Here is a 22,723-nt window from a genome sequence, read left to right as displayed (position 1 = left end):
CCTCTCTGTGAAAGAACGTTTGCAATATTGAATTATTAGGTTTAGCTATTTGCTACGTACCTTTTGGAGGAGAAAAAGTAGTATTTTGAAGTATTACATATTACTTATGCCTGTTATGGCAGTGGTGTCAGATTACATACATAGGGGCATTACCTTTAGTCGACCCGACACTGAAACATGTCATCGTCAGGTATGACGAAGACCCACAGAGGTCGAAACGTTGTAACAAATAAATAAATCTTCCTGGGAGCTACAACTCAGTGTGCGGACATCCATTCCTTTTTCATTGTATATCTTCATCACGTCATGGGACATATGCTTCGTAGCATGACGGAAAACATACCTGCACGGTCAGCTTCGTGCCAGCATATGACGTCATAACATATGCTGGCCCCGGACATACGCATCGTAGCACCTGACTGATAACATTACTTGCACGCTCTGCTTGCGCAAGTAATAATAATAATAATTGCGACTGTAGGTCGCAGATTACTATGAAATCCTGCAAAGCCTGTCCCTCCGTCCGTCCGTCAGGTCACACCACCATATATGGCCGTCAGCCCGTTATGCCTTGTGACACGTCATGCCACCATATAAGCTATGGCCCTCTCCATATGAAGATCACGACACTGACCTCATCAAAACCTGGATACATGGAGAAGACTGGATTATCAGTGGATCATCATTGGAGGCATGACCATATATCTTACATGGAGGCGTGATGACACGAGGCGTGACCATATATGACGTGTGATGTCACGAGGCGTGACCCATATATGGAGGTGTGGGGTGACTAACGGACTGATGGACGGGAGATGCAGGTTTTCATAGTAAATGCTCACAATAAGCTATTGCGCATCTGATCAAAAGTGTTGATATCACTCTAGCGTGGTGGGTCGCTGTGATTCTCAAAATGGGATGCAGGGACCCCCGGGTCTCCTTTTTGGCTAAATGTCTTGACTCTATAGGCCTATCTCGTGCTGTTAACATTTCTGACTAAAAGTATTCAATCAATCAATCAATCAATCAATCAATCAATCAATCAATCAATCAATCCACTCTCAAGCTACATTTGTTAGCCTACTATAGCATCAAATTCACTTCAACCACTTTTTGTCTCCACCAGGCCGAAGGCATGGGGAGAGAGTATGTTTTGCACTCCGTCCGTGTGTGTGTGTCCGTCCGTGTGTGTGTCCGTCCGTCCTTCCTTCCGTCCGTCTGTTACCAGCTAATCTCCGGCACCGTTAACCCGGTCGATGCCAAACTTTGCACACACACTCCCTGGATGCCAACGATGAACCTCTGCCCCACATTTTCCAGAACGGCCTGTTATAGCGCCACCATGAGGCAGCTTTTCACATGTTTTACCTAAAACTGCACCGATCTGCATGAAACGTTGCATGCACACTCCCTAGAGGCCAAGGACAAACCTTTGACCTGCATTTTCCGCATCTGCCTTTTATAGCGCCACCAGGAGGCCGACTTTTGTAAAACACATTTTTTGATATTACTCCTCCAGATTCTGTCCAAAAATCTCACAAATCGTTACACAGTATCTCTATGGTCATGTGATCAATATCTGTCCGATATTTCATATTCCATCCTAATTGGCTATAATTGGCTTTCACAGTTTGCAAGATTGCCCCGTTTTGAACAAAAGCCTCAAATCATGAACGCAGCATGCAATTTACGTGAAATCTTTCACACATTTTCTTACTAGGCTGAGGAACCCTTTTCACATTGGCCTGTTATAGCGCCACCAACAGGTTGATTTTTGCAAAACACATTTTTGGAACAAAATGCCTCAAATCATCCAATTGCCATTAAAGGCGTATGAAGAAATGGCACCCTTTTCACATTGGCCTATTATAGTGCCACCAGGCACTCTGCATTTCCTCAACAAAATGAAGAAAATTGTTGCAAAAACCTAACAAACAAAAAAACATGTTTATATTACTTTATATTACCAAACATCTCACACAGTCCTATCCTCCTGGTGGAGACCTGTGCCCAGAAGGGCACTTTTTCTAGTTAACCCTATTTTAGACTTGACAATAGCCAACCTACAACAAGCTCAGTCACACCGGTTGCAACTTGACATTACGTTTTGAGCTTGTAGATCTGTTATTTAAAAAAATATATTGGCCATAAAGTAAACATTAATTTGGGGGTCAGGACTCTTGACATGAAAAAGTTTGAGAACCATACTGCCTTTAAGGGAACATCTGGAACCGTACCAGTCTAGTGAGGCATTCCAGAGCCACCACTCCCCACTCCACCCATCTGCGCTCTGGACCTACTACTAGTTTCCACATGGTGGAGCGCATTGGCTCCACCGCGTGTCACTCATGCTTTGTGGCCCGGGTATGGGAGGAGCAGGGTGAATGGATGAAGCGAGATCAACGGACGAGAGGCGGTGCAGCTGTCAGTTGTGTTCCTCATTATCGTGAAAAGTCGGCTTGTTGTTCAGACTACTAACTGCTTTCAGTGCTGGCCGTGGCTCCGCTGAGCGCATGCAATGTGTACACCGTTGGAACATGAGGGTTCGCTTCCTGAGTGCGCGCAAAACAGCGTTGAACCCTCTTCAGCACTTTGAAACCGATTTTGGGAGAAAAACGTAGGCTTTTAGTTTTGGAACGCCAATCATCTGGATACATCCAACAAGCCAGACCCCCCCAGGTTTTTTTTGCCAAATGCCTTTCCACCAAGAGAAGGTTGTTTTAACTCTTTAAGTAAATGTTTTGACGGACTACACGCATCTCAGCGCACAGTCCCACACCTCACGGAGAGACTTGTTGCATGGAGAGCAACCCATCCCAGGGGGGCTGCACCCTATTATCAACCCCCGTTCATTACAAAGTAGCTATATCTACATGCGTGTATAATGGTCTGATTTTAAAAGAGAAGACTGTGTGTGGGGGTGAATGATGTTCTGTTAATTTCAGTTGAGCTGCTGTCTGCTGAATGTGAACACTAGTGATTCTTTCTGAACATTTGTCGTGGTGGTCTCTGGACACAATTAGGGAGAGTGGAGTCACTGGTTCGGGTTCTTCTCTGCTCTGGTCACAGATGAGCGACCGAGCCCACTTGGATTAAGCTTTTAGAAAAGTGCTGCCTCTCAGACTCTCACACCTAACCCAGCTGTCATTTAAATGGCAGTCAAAAACAACCAAGAGAAACTTCGCGCGAGGCAAATTCGTCGAGTAGATTGATTTTTCTCCCGAAAAGTTTGAAACCAAGGCTTCTTGTCGACATGTCGGAGCGCGATGAGGACGAGTTCATCCCACCGAGAGCGTCCCGTGGCCGGCGGAGCGGCGTTATCCTCCCCGGTGGTGGTGGCCAGGACACCGATACCATCCTCCTGGAGTCGATGAAAGCAGCTCCGCGCCGAAGCAGCATCATAAAGGTTAGAGACCGTGACTGAAACATGTACTATTGCATTCATGTTGTTATGGTCAACACGTTCAGAACCACAAATAAGGCATATTGCCGTAATAATAATATTATTGCTTTTAAATCTGGTGCCAGTCAGTTGGGCTGTAGAGGCAGGTGTGTTCATTTCTTCATCACAAAACAAACGACGACAGGGGATGTTGCTGGTTTGGTTTTAGTTTGTTGCTATAAGTGTAAAGAGAGGGCTTAATAGTAGCTGTATAGCCTAAGCCTGTAGGTATGCAGCGGACTGTTGAACCCAGATGTATCCTGGGCTGCCTGCATGGCTACTGTACCGTACAGTAGCCTATTAGGGTACTGGACGCGCACTGGACATTACAACAGCACATTTCATGCCACCAGCTGGGCGATCCTCTGGTCACGTCCTTCAACGCGGCACACGTGCGTACCTAATACCTATACCGGTTTATTCACATGCCAGGCCACTGGCCAGCCAATCTGAATAATCCAAGTCTCTCTCACATTTGAATGGTTATGAAAGTAACCACACCACATTCTTTGTAGGATTAATCATGCCATGTGAGGAAAAAAAGTCCTGTTCATAAAAAAGCTTAACCTACTTTACAAGCATTCTTTTGTGTTAATAATGCTATGACGCACGGGCTGATGCAGCCGGGGTCCTGCGTTATATATGTGTGATTTACACAGCATACTGGATGTTGCACTATAATATTTCCTTGCAAGCACAGACTAGTTATAATGTATGCACTTGGTCACTTGGGTGATAAACCTGTGGTTTACTGTGTGGGCGGGGTTGGCCTAGTCTTGACTTTGACAAACTGTCATGTTGACAAGCAGACAGATTAAGATCACTAGCAGATTGACAGACAGGTGACGTGTTGTGGTTTCGTTTGCTAAGGTCACATGGACCCTCGCCTACAAACAGACCTACCCTGGTTTTCCATGGTCACCTGTGATCAGATTGCAGGTCATCTGAACCCACTGAGTGAGTAGAGGGGAGCAGGGATCATGTTTGGCAATCACTACGTCTCATGTCTAACATATCCTCTCCTGAGGTGTTAAGAACCCCATCTTCAGGATCACTATAATTATATTGAACAGAATTCCTATTAATGTATGATGTAAAGCTCAGTCCACATCAAAGATACACAACTTGTTGGAACTATAGCAGCCAGTCGCAGCGGTCTGACTCTGAATTGACCCGTTGCACATCAGCGCAGTTTTGGGATTCTGTTTTAAGTTGTTACAATGGTCGGAAGTGGTTGCAAGTAAGCAACGGGTTGTGGGCTTAATTTTAAAAGAAAGTTGCAGCTGGTCACATGGGTAAGTCAATCACTGTGCCACTGATACTCGCTGGCAGGAAGTAGATGAAAGGAGGGACAGAGCAAGATGTGAGGATGAGAGGGGCGATGTCAGTGACAGGCACGATCAGCTGTCATCATGCAAAGCAGGAAGGAGAGGGAGCAAGAGAAGGAGTGTGTGTGTGTGTGTGTGTGTGTGTGTGTGTGTGTGAGGCAGGGTGAAAACTGAAAAGAAGAGAGATGGGATGAAATTAAGGCTGGGCATTGTTGGCAATTAACCAATAATTTATCAAAGACAAAAGTCAACATTTAGAACCAATAACTGACACTTATTTAATGGTGCCATTACATACGTACAAAAATAGTTAAATAAGTTGCTGATTTACAAGCTGGAGCCTGTTGTATCTGCTATTTTCACTATTTGTTAATCATTATCGAGGCAAAAGTTTGAAGTAATCGTGATATTGATTTGACGTCATAACGCCCAGCCCTAGATGGAAGTGTCTGGTAGAATAAACTGGGATGGCTTTAGAGAAGCATTTTGTTCTGGTTAGGTGGTGGCGGTAATGTTCACACTTCAGCCCTGTTCCACAGCTCCACTGCTAAAACAACACATGGGGTCCCCACCCTCTCATTAAGCCTCTTTGTGCATCGAAACCTACTGCCCGCTGAGCCCACTGGAAATGACAGAAAGGCTGAGGTGCCTCGTCAAGGCTCAGATTACCAGTGAGAACATGCATGCTCACGCACACATGGCTGCCATAGAGCCATGAAAAGTGATAATGATTTGTGGGGCCCGAGGGTTACTGTACATGGGGGCCCGCAGTATTAATATCATTTTCAGTTTATGTTTAAAGGGGCCTGGTATCGTATCTTGTCACGGGGCCCAGAACGTCTGGCAGACGGCCCTGCTCATACACACGCAATCCCCCCCCCCCTAATCCATCACATGCAGACAAAGAGCTGCGATTCGAAATCTCTATTTTCTGCCCAGGATTCAAACTCGGGTCATCTGCACGAGAGGCCAAATTTCTACCGTTCACACAAGTGGAAATCCCTGTTTACTGGCAGGGGAGGTATTTTGGGCATAAGCTTCAGGCAGTACTACTTGTCAACCAGTAGATGTCCTACCTGACACCAGGGTCTAGAATTCTCCCTCAACCGCTTCAGATCATGTACGTGTTATATTGTTGTAACAAACACTTCCAGATCGGTTAAAATTACTTTTTAATTTATTTTAAATAAGTTTCAGATTGCAACTTTAAAGCTGTCACTGCACAGCCAGTGAACTTTGAAGTGGTACATCGTACATGCTGCTAACCGTAATGTACATCCCCGCTGTACACAGTAAAATCAGCTCACAGTGTTCATTTGTCCATTTGTAAATGTATATATGTATAAATGTAGAGTTAAAAGAGCTCGATACACCTGCATACCTGCACTGGTCTTACATTGGGTGTAAATGGATGTGAAACCCCAGAGATGTGCCAGAGCATATCTCTTCTTAACAACTGTTTGCGTGTGTGTGTGACATTGTATGTGTGTTTAAATAGCAACGAAAGGATATACCGGTACTACTGAATGTAACTATTGGAATGTGCGACAAGTTATTTTTGGTTTATTTTTTAGATGTTATCTCCGGGTCAATTCAAGGGTAGTCTCTTGAGACAGACTGATGTCAATATTCAAATTCAAAGGAAAAGAGGGCACTGTTTTCCCTTTATTTTGACTATGGGTCCTCCGATTTAGCCTGGCTAATAAGCCAGACCGAATCAGCCGGTGGCAAAAAAAATTTGCCTGCCGGTAATATCCCGCGACAGTGTTGTGTGATATTAGTCTGGCTTATTAGCCAGGCTACCTCTGATTGATTCAAGGGTCATTTGTGTGTTCAATAGATTCAATACCACAAATCTGTCCATGTAAACACGCACACGCACGCATGTGGGCGTGCGCACGCACACATGCATAAGCACACTTAAGACAGTTGTATAGGTCTTCATGTCAGGGCCAGTTGTCATTAAAGCAGAGGTGCACAAGAAAAGGGAAAGTACAAGTGTGTATGTGAGCTGATTGTTCAGAGTTCTGTCCTTTGTGTCCAACCACACTGAGAAGAAATTGGTATGAAATAGAAACCCTCACGTTAGGGGAATAGTCTGAATAGAGTGAAAAACAATTCAAGTGCAGTTGGATTTACAATTTTAATGGTATGCATTGAAATGCCGAAATCCAACTCATCTGAACTCTATTTTCACGTTTTTCCTTAGCAACTTTCTCTTCACATTTTTCCGTAGCAAACATGAATTGACATTCAATAGACATGGTTTGTTTGAGAGGGATAGTAAAAGTAAAAAGCAGAGAGAGAGAGGTCTGCTTACTCATTTTATGTAATGAGAAATATGTCAGAAATTCAATTGAAAGAAACGTTTCTTCTGTTTGTCCAATTTAAACACAATCAGCCATTTATACTGTACGTAATTCAGGTCACTCCCACATGGATTCGTTGGCCTGGCTGTCAGTGAGCCATTTTCCTGCATATTAGAATGAGTAAGAGGGACGTTAATCTCAATCAAGTTAAACAGATTGGAGCCAGGGACGCAATATTAATCTTCCCCTTTCCAAACCAACAGCAAATAGCATTACTGTGCAATAGGCCAAACCATGCAAACCAACCAAAGCACAACACTCTGTGGTGGTGGATGTGTCAGTCAGGCATCCGTGAGCAGGATTAAAACCAAATTTATGCTCAGTCGCATTGCACACTGTTAATACCTGATTACTTAGTCTCGTAGTTTGACTGCCAAAAGAATAGATTTTCAATGCAGTATAAATTAGGTAGTAGACAGACGCGCAGGGTCGTGCACACACACTGACACGCACACACACTGACACGCACACACAGACACACACACTTTTACTGACGGACACACATTGAGAGTTGAGACACACAGACAAACAGACACTGACATGCACTGATACACAAAGACACACATCACGACACTCACACGGACACTCTGACAAACACACTGACAAGCACGAACACACACACACACACACACACACACACTGACTGACTGACTGACTGACTGACTGACACACACACAGGATTTCAAGATGTGGCTCAGGGGAAGGCTTGTTGACTGCCTCCTTGACAGACCTGCGTGTTGCCTGACTGCTCTTATCACTGCACTGGAGGATGTAGGGTTGGGCAATTAACCCAAAATAGAACATCTATCCAAAGATGATGTATAGAACCTGTCACCAACTTAATGATTTCCCCAAAGCATGCGTTCATGTACCATCCCCTTAACGTGATGTAATGTTGAGTGTATATCATTTAAATCAAATCACTGGTGCACAGACATCGACTGTCTAATGAAGTTTTTGAATTCAGTTGAATTGTCTGTGAACAGAGTTGTGGCCACTCACCAGTATATCTCTGTTTACATCTCTCTGGTACAAAGCTGTTTCGCATGCCAAAAAGTACAGATGTGCAAGCTACCACATTGTTAGCATGTAGTAGATGTACTTTCAGTTGATTTGGGCTTTGGTTAAAATTATTCATTCCTTAAATTATGTTAAAATCACAAAGAATATGCACTCCTTCATTTGAACACACACACACACACACACACACACACACACACACACACACACACACACACACACACACACACACACACACACACACACACATAGTGTGGATAATTTTCATAACCGTAAGCTTCCAGAAAACATGCACATGCACGAATTAAATGAATGTGGAGAATTAACAGAAGTATCAGTACACGCAAAAAGTTTAACCTCTTAACTAAATTTAATAACTAGCATTAATGTGACAATCTAGACCAGTGCTATTCAACTGACGGCCCACGGGCGGGGCCCTTGGGGAAAAAATTAAATAATTATATATTTATATTTATATATATATATTTAGCTAATGAAAGTTACAAGTATGGTGTGTGCGATATGAAGTGTGAGATTATCATAATGACAGTAATCCGTTTATCGCTCGTTAATGTCAAGGCAATTATGTTTATGCACTGTCAAATAGGTCTACAATACATCTATTCTAAGGTAACATACAGTGTACAGTACCTGTATAAACGTATATTATCCTGGTCATCACTGTGCACAAATGTATTATATATACTGTATACATCTTCGTGTTTGAGCACAAAATGCATTTTGGGAACCCACACATTTTCCGAAAATGTGCGGCCCCCCACACACAATCATTCTACAGTTGTGGCCCCCAGACACAGAGGGCCACTGTCTGTTAGTGTTATTATTGGGGTGTGGCCCCTGGTGGGGAATTGTGCCCACTGACTGAGTGCTTTCTAGTCCTTTCTCTCTCTTACCGTATCCGTTGCTGCCGTTTCGACTCGAGACCGACAACATCTCGGCTCACATAATTTGACGTAAAGTTGTTTGTGTACATATTTGTTTATACATGTTGTACATATTGCACATATTATTGTTTTAGGCATTTTTGCTTTATACACATGATGTTGTGATGAGATAAAGTAGACCTAGGTCACAGAGAGACAGAACGATTTCTATATAGGTGTCTGAAAAAGTAAGACACGTCAGAGCTCTCCGGGACAGACATGACAGCGCTGGCCTGTGCTTCAAGGGGCGCCCCGACCAACGGACTAATCTGATCAAATGATCTGATTCGTGATATAACAGGTCGTATCTGCTTTTATCCATGTCATATTCTGTTCATATTCATATCACATGGACCCATTCATTTTGGGATATGTATCCCGATTCCCGGGCAATCATTAAAATATACCATTTCTTAAGGTCCCATGACTTATGTTTACAGCCTTTTATTGGACTTTGGATAACATTTGAACTTAATAACGACGCATCAGTTGTCAACAGACAAGAAACCAAGATGACCAAGCTGACATTTCAATTATGTGGTTGAAACTAATCGGTCAGCTAAGATGATGCATAACCGCTCCAGATGGTTTTGAACTTTGACTGTTTTGTTCATTTGACTTGCCTTTCTCAGAAACGGTATCATGTGGTCCTGTCAGCTATGTCCCATTGCCCTCTTCTTTCTCAACCTCTCCTTCTTTGTCTAGGCTATATCTCTTTCTCTCATGTGTTTTCTCAAGAGTTCAGTTTTCAAGGTGTTTTATTGTCTCATGCACGTACAATACAGCTGAAGCAACATTGCAGGCAGTGCAATTCTTGTAATTTGACCATGCCCAACAGGGTGGATAAAAAAAATAAAACAATAACCAGAAAAGTGCGCCTAACCACATATCTCCGCCAGGCTGGGTTGTCTACCCAAGGCTTAGTTTGTTTCAACAAATGGTCCAAACTTTCACATTTGTGGCGGTCCCTATGGGCAGAAGTAAAGCGCTTCTTGAGGTGCACTCTATTCTATAGAGGCCCCTCAACGTGCGATTGCAATTTGGGTATGATTGAAGTCATGACATGTCGTGTTTTTTGTAAGATGGGCCCACCCACAAGTTTTGAATGCAGTTACTGGCAATGGTGTGGCCATATAGGCAGTTGTGTCATGACCAAGGAATCCAGGGGGGAAAACATTGCACGACTTACAGTTTAAGAGTTATAGGCTAGTTAACGTCATGTTCGGCCTGGTGGGGATAACAATATAATAATAGATTATAAGATTTAAAAGAGTTATATTAAGTGGTCCCTCTCTTTTCCATGTTTCTGTTTCTAATTTGCATATTTCCCTCTTGTTCTCTCTCTCTCTCTGATTCTCCGTCCTGCTGTGCAGAGAAGCAGACAATGATTTGTTTACAAAGTGTGTGTGTGTGTGTGCGCGCGTGCACAGTACACCAGCCATCGGAGTGTCTGAGGATCCTCTGTTTTCTAGTATCGTTCTCCTACTGGCACCACAGCTCCCTAGGAACACACTCCACCACCTCATCACAGCTGCTGGTCAGGAGGCTGCTTTTGGGTTCTTTTGTGTGCATGTGTGTGCACATCAGTGTGTGTGTGTGCATGCGTCAGTGTTTGTGTGCTGGTTGTGAGTATTTGTGTGCGTCAGTGTGCTGGTGCGAGAGAGTGTGTTATGTGTTCGTCTCTCCAAGTGTGACAGACAAAAGGAGTCTGTGCAGTGCAAGGATTTGCGATTGTGTATCCGCTAATGTCAACATGTGTGTTGCTTGCTGTTGACATACTCTTTTCTTAACCACGTTCAACCTGGTGTCTCTGATTTGGTCATGCCATTATGCAAAAACTATTAATACCTAACTACCCAATTTAAAAAAAATGATTCAATAATAGCAAAATTGTGTAATAATGCGATACATCGCTATTTGAATTCCAAATGTTGCTTGTGAACAGAATTATTTGTTGGCATACTGAATATCCCTTTGAGGAGCGAGGGAATGAATGAATCAATGATTTTATTTAAGTGTCATGGCACCTCGTGGCACATTCCTCATGGGATTGTATGTCACCTTTTCAGACATTAATTGCAATATTCAAAAGTTTTTTTCCTTGTTTTCTTTTAAAATACTGGTTCCTGATCATATACAACATAGATTCAGACGGAACAAAACAAAACATAACATAAGTTACATGTCTGAGAGAGAGAAGGAGAGAGAGGCTTTTATTGAATGTACGTGCAAGAGACATTTTGTATGACTTGTCATTTGACTGTGACAAATACCTGTGGTGTCAAAGTAAAACCGTACATACATCATAAGGTTACAAGGCTATGTTGAAAAGAATCGTATGCCTGACGATTTTCACATGTGAAACTGAAGCCTGAATCATTGCCAAGGTGATAACTGTTAAGAAAGGTGAGAGATGGAGAGACATTTTGAAAGTTTTAATAACACAGTAATAATAATAATTCAGGAGGAGGAGGAGAGAGTTGGAGGAGGGAGTTGTTGAGAGAGAGAGAGAGAGAGAGATGAGGAAATGGATAAAGAGGAAGGGGAGAAAATAAAGTCAGAGAATGTTAGATAAAGGAGGTAAGCATTGGTTGGCTATCATTTCCTGTTTAGTCGCTCTACCTCTCTGGCAACCCCTCTCCTTCTGTCTCTTGTATCTCTCTCACGCTATGCACACCCACAGTGCTGTAGAATCTTTAATTTTGATAGTTTAGTTCCTTTATTGTTTGTGGCTGTCTTGTCACTAAGCGGGCGAGGAGCAGGGAGAGATACCATTTGAGAGAGAGGAGGTGGAGGTGGAACGGAGGATGTGTTTAGACAGGCTGTAGAGAATAGGCAATAGCAGTGAAAGAAACACACCTGTGTGAACTGAGCGGTGCAACTATACAAAGTATACATTATTGTTATAGTTACTGTACTGTACTGTGCTCTGAACTGTATTGTAGTGTACTGTGCTCTGTACTGTACTTTGATTATTTTTGGGAAAGAAATTCGAGACATGACAGAGTTACCGTATGGGGGTCCCTGGGAACATCCAGACCCCCAGGAACGCGCCCAGGGGGCCAGGCCAGTTCTGGCGAGCCTTCCCGCCCGGAAAATGAGTTGCCGTGTTGCAGCTTTCCGTGCTCAGACAGACACGTACGGCCGGGGATAATGGAGCTGCGTAATGGAGCAGTAATGGAGGCACCGCTCAAAAACGTGGTGAACTGTTGAAACAGGATGAGAGAGAGCGAGACAGATGGAAGTAGGGAAAGACTAGAGAGGGGATGGTGGTGAGATGTAAACAGGCAGAGAGTGAGAGAGGGACCCCAAGAGAAAAAGTCATCAAGAGAAAGTCTGTGCTCTGCATGGCGTAATGAGCTTGTGCGTGCGTGCGTGCGTGCGTGCGTGCGTGCGTGCGTGCGTGCGTGCGTGCGCACAAAGTGTTCACCTGAGGCTGAAGAGAATGGGGACAACTGAAGAGAGTGCAGTGGGCTGCTCTGCTGTTTTGGGTTTGAGCACACTTGTCTCCACTTGTAGCTTTTGATTCTATGCTGAATTGCTGTGCACAAGCTCTGTTCACCACTTCTATATACTTTAAAATACTGTACCTTATGTGCATTGTCATACAACATACAGTATTGAAATAATAGCTGATCTTCAATTATTGAAAATTTTCACTGTATTTGAGATTTGCTGAGTTTTGTTTAAAATCTTATGTGCGTGCGTGAGTGAGTGCGTGCCTGCGTGCGTGCGTGTGTGCGTCCGTCCGTCCGTGCGTGCGTGCGTGCGTGCGTGCGTGCGTGTGCTCGTCATTTATTGTGGGCGCAATCGGACAGGTAGAGAAAGCCATCACCATAGTGTGTGTGTACTGTAGGCTACTGTATGTGTGTGTAAAGGGCAAGTTGCAGCTCTATAAGAGGGAGGAATGCTCTGTGTCTGCCAGATTTCTATGACATCATCAGATTCAGGCCCGGCGGAGATCCCAGGCACGATACTCACTAGGCTGCCATGGCAACTATGGAGGGCCCATGATACCCACCTCAAAGTGTGTGTGTGTGTGTGTGTGTGTGTGTGTGTGTGTGTGTGTGTGTGTGTGTGTGTGTGTGTGTGTGTGTGTGTGTGTGTGTGTGTGTGTGTGTGTGTGTGTGTGTGTGTGTGTGTGTGTGTGTGTGTGTGTGTGTGTGTGTGTGTGTGTGTGTGTGTGTGTGTGTGTGTGTGTGTGTGTGTGTGTGTGTGTGTCACTGAGTACACTCATGCTCTCTGTAGTAGCTCCTACTGATTTTGGTGGCCTAATGGCCTTTCCTCTAGCACCACGCTTTGGCTGAAAGGTCCAAATTCACACACAGTATCTCAAATGGGCAGATAGGCATGAAACTAGCTTTCTGAGCATGTTGAAGTATTTGAGTGAGCTCGTGTCATATCCTCTTGTCTAGTGCCACCCTCAGGCTAAAATCTAAATGTTTCACACAAGATATCTCATAATCTTAAACAGATTCTAGGATGCACCGTACAGTATAATACTCATTCCGGTGACCTCATGGCTTTTTGTCAGCTGCTGTAATCTTTTACCAGGTCACTTTAATGATTGAATGATTTTTTTTTATTTTTATTTTTTATGTTCTGTTTATTCATTTTTTTGTTTTTTACAAATATAGAAGTAAATTGAGAAATACAAACAGAGTAACGAATACAAAAAAAAACTTAAACACAAACACACAAATTCCAAATCAAGACAACCAAAGTACAAACCATCATTTATTTTAAAACAATGTGGATGTGGTTGTGGTGACAGGGACTTTTTTATTTTATTTTTTTATTTCTTTATTTAAGGTTTATTTCACCCCTGAGGCCGATAGCCAGTCACACACCTGCCAGCAAATGGTACTTGGGCTTACACCAAATAATGCTGCCACTCTGCGTAACGGAATACCAGCCCTATTGTGCAGGCAATATCACAAAGAGTGCGTGCTTGCATGCCTGTGTGCCCATCTGTTGGTCTGCCCCCTGTATATGCATTCTTGTATGTTTGTCTATGTACGTGAGTGTGTGTACGTGTACGTGCCTTCTCTCTTTCTCAGATTCTGATTTCTCTGCCATATTTGGAACCAAATGGGTCCAAGGGCCCAGGATTCTACTGTGGCAATTCACATGCAGCTTTTGATATCCTCACAATGTACTACTGCATGCGCATCTGCGGGCATAATGTACTGCGCGTACATCACGTTTTGGAAAGATCCACTGTACAGTGTGTCAGTGATACCGGCTACACCAGACACGCGGATAGCGTGAGCCCCGGATACGCATGCTCTAAAATAGGATCTGTTCTATCTCTTTTTACGTGCATATGCCCCCACGCATGCGCCCACAGATCTGGTGTAGCCAGGAGCGTTTCGTAGGTGACACGTCACACACGCTCGGTGTAGCTCGGCACTCCATCCGTCTTATCTGTCTGTCCATCTGTCTGCCTGTCTGGCCTATTTATGCATTTATCTTTCTGTGTATTGTTGATTTAATCTAACCCACGTCTCATTGACAGTCTTGTTCTTTTCTCCATCCCTCTCATTCAATTTCACCTTCAGAGTGAAAGGTTAGACAAGGGAGAGGTAATTTCAACGGAGAGTAGCAGAGCATGGCTAGGTGTGGGGCGTGAAACATGGCGTGTTGAAGGACCACTGGAGTGCTTTTGATGGGGAGAGGTGGTGTGAATCATGACGCAGAGGTAGCAAGCGAAGAATAAACACTGCTCGAGATCCCACGCACCCCACAGGACAGCAGTGGCTCCGGAAGTAGAACGGATGTGAAACGGGAAGGTTCTCGGACTTCCCCCTATATAGTTGGTTGTCGAAGTGTCCTTCGCTGAACCCCTAATTGCTCTCGATGAGCAGGTTGGTGTGTGTCTGAATGTAATACACTTTGTAAAGCGATTTGGATAACAAACTATATAAACGCATTTAGCATTTTATTGGCAATAAAACACTTTTTTAACAAAGTGAAACCTACTTCTCCGAGCTTTAAAAAAGGCAGTTTTGGGCCTGACAGCTGGCGTAGTGGTCCGAGCATAGTCCGAGCATACTATAGACGCGGGTTCGAGTCCCGATCCTGGTGGCCTTTGCTGCGTGTCACTCCCCATCTCTCTGTCCACATTTCCTGTCAAACTACTGTACAATCAATATAGGCATAAAAGCCAAAAAAATTATATAAAAGGCAGTTTTTTAAACTAATTTTGGAATACTTCTTTCCCTCTTTTTTGCCTACTAACCCCCCCCCCCTCTTCCTGTGTTGCTATTTCCCACGCTTGATCTCTGCAGCACCCCCCTCTCTCTGTCGCTCTCTCTCTCTCTGTCTGTCAGTCTCTCTCTATCTATATCTCCTTATCTCTATCCCTCTGTATTCTCAATCTCTGAGCTTACCCAAATGTCTAATGAGAAACCATGTTTGTACACACACACACACACACACACACACACACACACACATATTTGTAGCATAATTATGACAGCATTCTATTTGAAATGTAAGGCAATTTCTTACTGTACATAAACCTCAATTCCATGTAGATGAAACTTCTGTAAAGTGTATATATACAGTACATTTGATATGTACTATTGGACATAGAGGTTATAGGTGAGAGAGACATGGGGATGGCCCCCTGCCTGTGAAATGAGTGATGTAAGTGGAATACTCGTCTTCCCATGTCTGCTCCCAGGTACATGCTGTGTTGTCTCTGCCTTACGCAACCCACTACATCTGCATGTACAGTGTACACAAATCCACCATTCCAGTGGGAGACGTTCGATGCATGATTCATCATTTCTACCCTGGCTCCCAAGAATCCCGATCCAGAATACTTCTCCAACCTCCCCTCGTCGTGTTCATGGGGCTTTGGGCAGCACTTTCACGTGGACTTTGTTTTTGAAGAGGAAAGAACAACTGCTACAGTATGAACTAAACTAAAGTTCGATTTATACTACTTGGTTATGCTGGTGTCGCGCGGCAGAAATTATGGGTGAAGTGCTCCATTTAAAGCGACTGAAGAGTTAAATGGTAAATCATATAGCACTGTTCAAAGTGCTTTTCAATTTGACATTCACCCACACATTCACTCACTGACGGTGGACGAAACCATGAAGGCAGCAACCTGTTCCTCTGGAGCAGTTAATGTGGTTGCACACTGGACGCGTTTTTCGGAAAACGCTGCCGAAAACGCGTCCAGTGTGCAGGGACCTTTAAGGCCTATTCATACTCTAGTTTTATCACTGACAACTGGAGTATGAATAGGCCTTTAGGGATTCAGTCAGTGTCTTTCTCAAGGTGTTTTCCATAAGTGGGCCTCCTGGTGGCGCTATAAAGAGCAGAAAAATGCAGGTCAAAGGTTTTTCCTTGGCCTCTAGAGAGTCTAGTGCATACCCAAGTTTTACACAGATTGGTGCAGTTATAGGTTAAAACACGAATGGGGCGGCTATAGCGCCACCATGAGGCTGATGTGAAAAATTCAAGTGGCATTTCTTCCTTGGCCTAGTGGGAATGTGCATGCAAAATCTTCCTCAAATTGCACTCTGCGTTCATGATTTGAGGCATTTTGTTCAAAATGGACCAATCCTGCAAACTTTGGAAGGCAATGTTAGCCAACGGGGATGGAATAAGCGGAAGAGGACAGATCCGTGTTGATCCAGTGCAAAATGTACTCTCCCCATGCCTTCGGCCTGGTGGAGACAATGAACACACTTTTAAGTGTCTTTACACACCGGGGGCGATTTTTTTTGGACGCGAATAATTTGCTTTTATAAACGCCTCATAAGCCTCATAAGCTTCCACATCTGCAATGAATTTCCACAGAGCGACAATGTGGCTGTTATTTTTCGCTCTGCTGTTGAATTTCGCGGACAGTTTGCAGTTGAGGTTTCACTGTACAAGTTGTTTGTACTGTACTTAGACAAGCATGGCTTAATCTTTGAGACAAGCATATGCTACTGGCAGGATCAACCAGGTAGTCCTGCTGCTCTGCTGCCCGAGACACCCCAGGTGAGGCACGGCGGGGGGCGGGGGGAGGGGGGGCTGGTTGCGTCGGGCCACCTGGTCAAGGCCGGGCCACCTGGTCAAGGGGTGCATGGCGCGGTGCGTCCCAGGAGCCCTATACCCGACTATACCAACGCCCTCGGATCAGACGAGAGGTCCCGCTGAACTTAAGCATATTACTAAGCAGAGGAAAATGTATACAGGCTACAGCCTGTAAGCGTCTCTGTGAATTGGGAGGATGAGGTCACCGAGTTTCCAGACATGTTGGGTGGAGTGGATATTGCTCAGAGAAGAAAAGAATCATATAAAAAAAAGAGAATCGTGTCTCCACAGCTTGCTGTTTGCTCAGAATCATGCAGTACTCTGCCGTATCACTTACACAGTAAACTCCTGACAGCTAAAATAAAACCCCTTCCACCCCATTATCGCTCTCTGCATCCATCCCTCACTCATTTCGTATCTCTCGGTCTCTCTCTCTCTCTGTCTGTATCCTTGACTCTCCTCCCTGAGTCTCTCTCTGTCTGCCTTTGAGCAGGCATTTCCTGTACGTCACCCCTGACCTTTGACCCAGAATGAGGCCATGATTGGTCTGTTTCCATGGAGACAAATAGGGAAGTTCTGGCTTTCCTTTATTGTCTGTCTGTCTGTCTGTCTGTCTGTCTGTGTATCTCTCTCTCTTGCTCTCTGACCGTCCTCTCAGTGTTTACTAAACATGTTCTTTTCAGAAGCATGCATGGCTGTCATCCAACTGCCTCTTGTCTGCCCTTCCCTTTCTCTCGCCCTCTCTCTATCGCTCTCTCTCTCTCTCTCTCTCTCTCTCTCTCTCTCTCTCTCTCTCTCTCTCTCTCTCTCTCTAATGCACACACACACACACACACACACACACACACACACACACTGACACACCTGTCTCTCAGTGATCTTTCCTCTGATGTGTTACTATAGTTTTCTAAATATGAGATAACGGTACATATAGCGTTAGCCGTACACACGAACTGTACTGATAATCCACAGGCACAAAGTGCTGCCGTACGCTGACATGATCACCTGCGACATGATCTCTCCCCGTTCCTCTTATCTCATACTAGTCTTGTCTTTGACATTTCGGTGTGGAGGCTTCAGGGAAAAGTTACAGCACGGATATAAGCACTAGCAGGCAGATGGATTGATAGCAGAGAGATCGACAAATAATGGGCAAGCAGCCTGGCTGGCCTGGCGTGCGGACAGAGACTCATTGGTTTTGGGCACGCAGTCATCATCCCATGCTTCCAACTAATACACATGGGACAGCAAGACATTAAGCACAAGCAAACACACAACACAACACAACACAACACAACAACTGAGTGCTGAGTTGTGCACGCGTACACACATGCATGCATACATGTGTGCACAGTGCACACGCATAAGGATCACATGTTGGTGCTGTAATGTTGGTGCAGTAAAAGCAGCTTTGAGCCTCCACTCAGGTGCAAACAACATTATTATTGTTTATTATTTTAAATAATAAAAAATCACACCGAAGTGAGGGGCGCTCTTATGATCGTACACCATCATGACGTAACATGTCGATTTGCTATGACGTAGGCCTACATTATCCATTCAATTACATTTACTATGACGTAGGCCTACATTATCCATTCAATTACATTTACTATGACGTAGGCCTACATTATCCATTCAATTACATTTTTGTGTAGGACAAAAGTACCGATTTGCTCGTCTACATATGACGTAAATTCTCCATTCATTGTCAATGGCATTTAATGTTTGTTAGGACACAAATCTACATTATAGCTGAATATAGGAGGGGCTAGCGCCCCTTAAAAAAGGAACGGTTTTGGATGTACAAGGTCTCTCTCTCTCTCTGTCTCTCCCCCCTCTCTCTCTTCAACAGTGCTGCAGGAATCAAGGCATCATTAGACGTCTATTCATGCCCAGAATAGTCTTCCCCTCTCAATACCATCTCACCCCCTTTCCTAATGTCTCTGCTTTACTTTTCTCCCATTCAGTCATCATCGCTGTCCCTCATTATACGTTTCTGGGATGGGTGTGGTTCCTGAACAGATGGGATGTTTTAGGGAATCAAGAATGAAGAAGGTTTTATTTGTAACTAAAAAGGACAAGCAGTGAAATATTTGTGCGGCTTGTTCCACAAAAGGTGGGGTTGGAAAAAGGGCCTTTCTGTGTGGAGTTTGCATGTTCTCCCCGTGTCCCCTAGGGTAGGTATACACGCCAAAAAATGCAGTAATCCTGGTCTCTAAAACTGACACCCCCGTCCAGCCGGACGGGGGTGTCAGGGGTGTCAAGCGGCTTGGACACTCATGCATTGAAGGAAGCATGAGGTCAGTCCATTGCTCTCCCCAGGTTGGCAGAGGGAGTGTGGCGCCCAGGATTTTACTAGAGACTAGACAATATTGACATCGGGTTAAAAAATAAAGGGTTACACAATCGTGGGATAAAATTATAAGTAAAAAACATATACTGTATACATAGAATGAGAGAGGGAACGTTGGTTACATTTTCCGAATAGCCCACCCCCGAGCACTGAATATTAAAATATCGCTGACTGGTTTAATTAAGGTGCCAATTTGCTGGAAGGGGTTCAGGTCGTTTCATTTGGCGCCAGCTTATACAAACATGAAGTGCATCAGTGCATCAGTGTGGAGATTAATATAAACGCTCCCTATTTAATTGTTAAATTGTCACCCAGGCTGTTACAGATGGCCTGTGCTTAGATTAAAGTGCTGAATTTGCATTGTGGTTGTCATTAGATGCATCTTCAGCATGGCTCAAGCTTAAACAAGATCCACAAACCCACAAACTATAAGGTCACCATGCAGTAACAAACGGCTGATTTACAGTATACTTGATTGCGTCACGCATCGAAATGTATTTATAAGTATAACAAGGTAATTATATTATTTGTACAATATTTTATTATAGTAGTATATAATGATAGTGATGGTGGCACAAATGGTAATATGTATCGGTGGTAATAAGATAGTTAATAATCCTACTGTATATTAAGGATCTCTGACATCACGTTCATGTCACTATAGGAGTTAGCCATGAACTAGACTAGACTATGTGCTGCATACGTACAGTACTGTATGTTCATGCCTGCTATTAGATGAAGGGAGTGTGTGTGTGTGTGTGTGTGTGTGTGTGTGTGTGTGTGTGTGTGTGTGTGTGTGTGTGTGTGTGTGTGTGTGTGTGTGTGTGTGTGTGTGTGTGTGTGTGTGTGTGTGTGTGTGTGTGTGTGTGTGTGTGTGTGTGTGTGTGTGTGTGTGTGTGTGTGTGTGTGTGTGTGTGTGTGTGTGTGTGTGTGTGTGTGTGTGTGTGTGTGACAGATAGACACGGAGAGATTCATCCATCAACAAAGCCATCCCTAATTAGAATTCCACATAAAAAGAAAAGCAGAATTCGCACTGAACACGAGCGCACAGTCACTCCTAGGTGTGTTGTTCTCCATTGTCCGGCTACATCTCTCCATCATTGCAGTACCTCCTAAATATAGCTGATGAGTAAGTTCACAGAACAGTTAGTCACTACTTTGAGAAGCTTTGTCTTCATAGCAAAATCCTTGCAGGTCCATTTTTATACTCCCACAGTTCCAGGAACACAAGGGATTTTGCTGAGTAGCTGTTGGACTGAGTTTCTAAACAAGGCTGAGGATGGACCCAGCGACAGATGACCTTAAAGTCCTATTAGTCACTTACCCAACCTCTCACCTTTGACATGCAATGGGCTGGATTAGGGTTAAAGTGCGCTGGTGACTTCCCTTTACATGCAAGTTATCCATGGCTAATCTGATCAGCCGTGGATAACTGTATACCGTATGCTATAAGATTACATCGCAGCTAAATTGCCTTGACATATCATGGTATTGTGGAATTTCTTTGGGGGTTAGGAATATTTGTGTAATATACAATGTTGTTGTCTTAATTAACACTACAAAGCAAAAATAATGAATGAAATACATGCAGAATGTGGCTGAAACTCACTCACACACTGACTTATTTTTGTTATTCAGTCCAATGTGATGAATTGTCAATAGTGGCAGCGGTGGCCGAACGGATTGCGGAGCGGTCTTGATACCGGAAGGTCGCCAGTTCGAATCAGCGGTCCGACGCGTTAAAATTACCACCGCTGAAGTGCCCTTGAGCAAGGCATTGAACCACTACCATGAAATGTTCTATGAGCAGGGCCTGGCTGGAAACAAGTTCTTGAGCTTAGCCCAGATACCCTGGGTAAATATAGTAACTTTGCTTTGCTTTGCTTTCAACTAGACTGACGTATTTCCATACTATTGTGATATTTATCGATCTCGGAAGACGTTTTTCTCTGGTTATCGCAGGGCTTAAAGTTCTCAGTCCTGGGGACTGATTTCAGTCCTGAGGATCTCATAGGGGTCATTTAATGAGATCAGTGCAGATTTTCAAAAAAACATTTTCAGTCTTGGGATTGTTTTTGGCTTTAAGCCCTGTGGTTATCGTGATGTAATCTTTTACATATCCCACAGACCTACAGTACCTTTTCGACCTTCCTGTTTGGAGGTCAACTTTATTTGATGTACAGGGGAGAGACTCAGGAAACACATGGAAGTGACATGCAGCAATTGTACCGGCTGGCCGGGAATTGAACCGGGGACTCGCTGTCAGACCTTTTGAATGCATGTGGTACAAGGAAGGAAATCTTGAAAAGTTCATTCATAAAGAATGAATAGTGGTGTCTATTTATAATTCCAGTCATCTCCATTGTAAACTTTGCGTAGGCTTGGAGGGAATTGTAGCCTCTCTTTATACACCCATTAGTGCATGCAGTGCACTGGGTCAGTAGAGATTAATTATGTATTAACTGCCCTGCATTTGACCTCTACCTATTTATTGCGGCCGTAGGTCGCAGTTTACTATGAAAACCTGCGTTTCATGTCAGTCAGTCACGCCTCGTGACACACTCCATATATGGCCGTCTCCGTATATGAAGATCACGATACAACTCTCGCATATAAACGGCGCTAGACGAGGTCAGTGACAACTCCGTTCACTTCCGGGCACCTGGACAGGGCTCCATATATGGAGCTGGCCTGTTCTGACATCACAATGGTTGTCTGACAAAGAACTCCATATTTGGGCATAAAAGGGACACAGACATAATAACTGGGTGGGGCATGCATGCTTGACACACGTGTTCCACGCCACCACAATGATGCGCGACCTCTGTTCTAGTACTTTAAAACAGTTGTCATGTTGCACACATGCCTAAAATTGCTGATATTTGTGCCGCCCTTGTTGAAAACAATGTATTTAAATCTCCAGCATGTCACACTGACTCCAGGGCTGCATGAGCAGCACTCAGGGAGTGCTTTCAGCGAGAAACAACAGGTCTGTTGTTTCAGCGAGAAGTGACCTCGCCCTCTAGGGCGTCTTGCTGGTTTTAAATACTGTAATTAGTGGGAATTTAGTAGACCTGTATGTGGATGTGGCTGTTACAGTGACATTGATGCACACACACACGCACACACACACACGGACACACGGACACACGGACACACACACGGACACGGACACGGACACACACAGACACGGACACACACTGACACAGACAAACAAACACACA

General features: G+C 44.1%; 1 protein-coding gene across 2 annotated transcripts in view; it reads left to right on the top strand.

Moving 5' to 3' along the window:
• The first annotated feature begins 2,414 nt into the window (after positions 1 to 2,414).
• Positions 2,415 to 22,723, top strand: part of plcl1 (phospholipase C like 1) — an 82,936-nt gene continuing 62,627 nt past the window's right edge. For both annotated transcript variants that reach the window (XR_013791441.1, XM_079519279.1), the window contains exon 1: positions 2,415 to 3,406. Coding sequence is in view for 1 of the 2 variants with exons in the window: in XM_079519279.1 (XP_079375405.1) it covers positions 3,254 to 3,406 (153 nt within the window). In the remaining variant the exon portion in view is untranslated. The remainder of the gene's footprint in view (positions 3,407 to 22,723) is intronic.

Source organism: Electrona antarctica, assembly GCF_951216825.1.
Source record: "Electrona antarctica genome assembly, chromosome: 13".
Classification (NCBI taxonomy): Eukaryota; Metazoa; Chordata; class Actinopteri; order Myctophiformes; family Myctophidae; genus Electrona; species Electrona antarctica.
The sequence above is the reverse complement of the archived record's forward strand: the minus strand, read 5'-3'. Positions and strand labels throughout refer to the sequence as shown.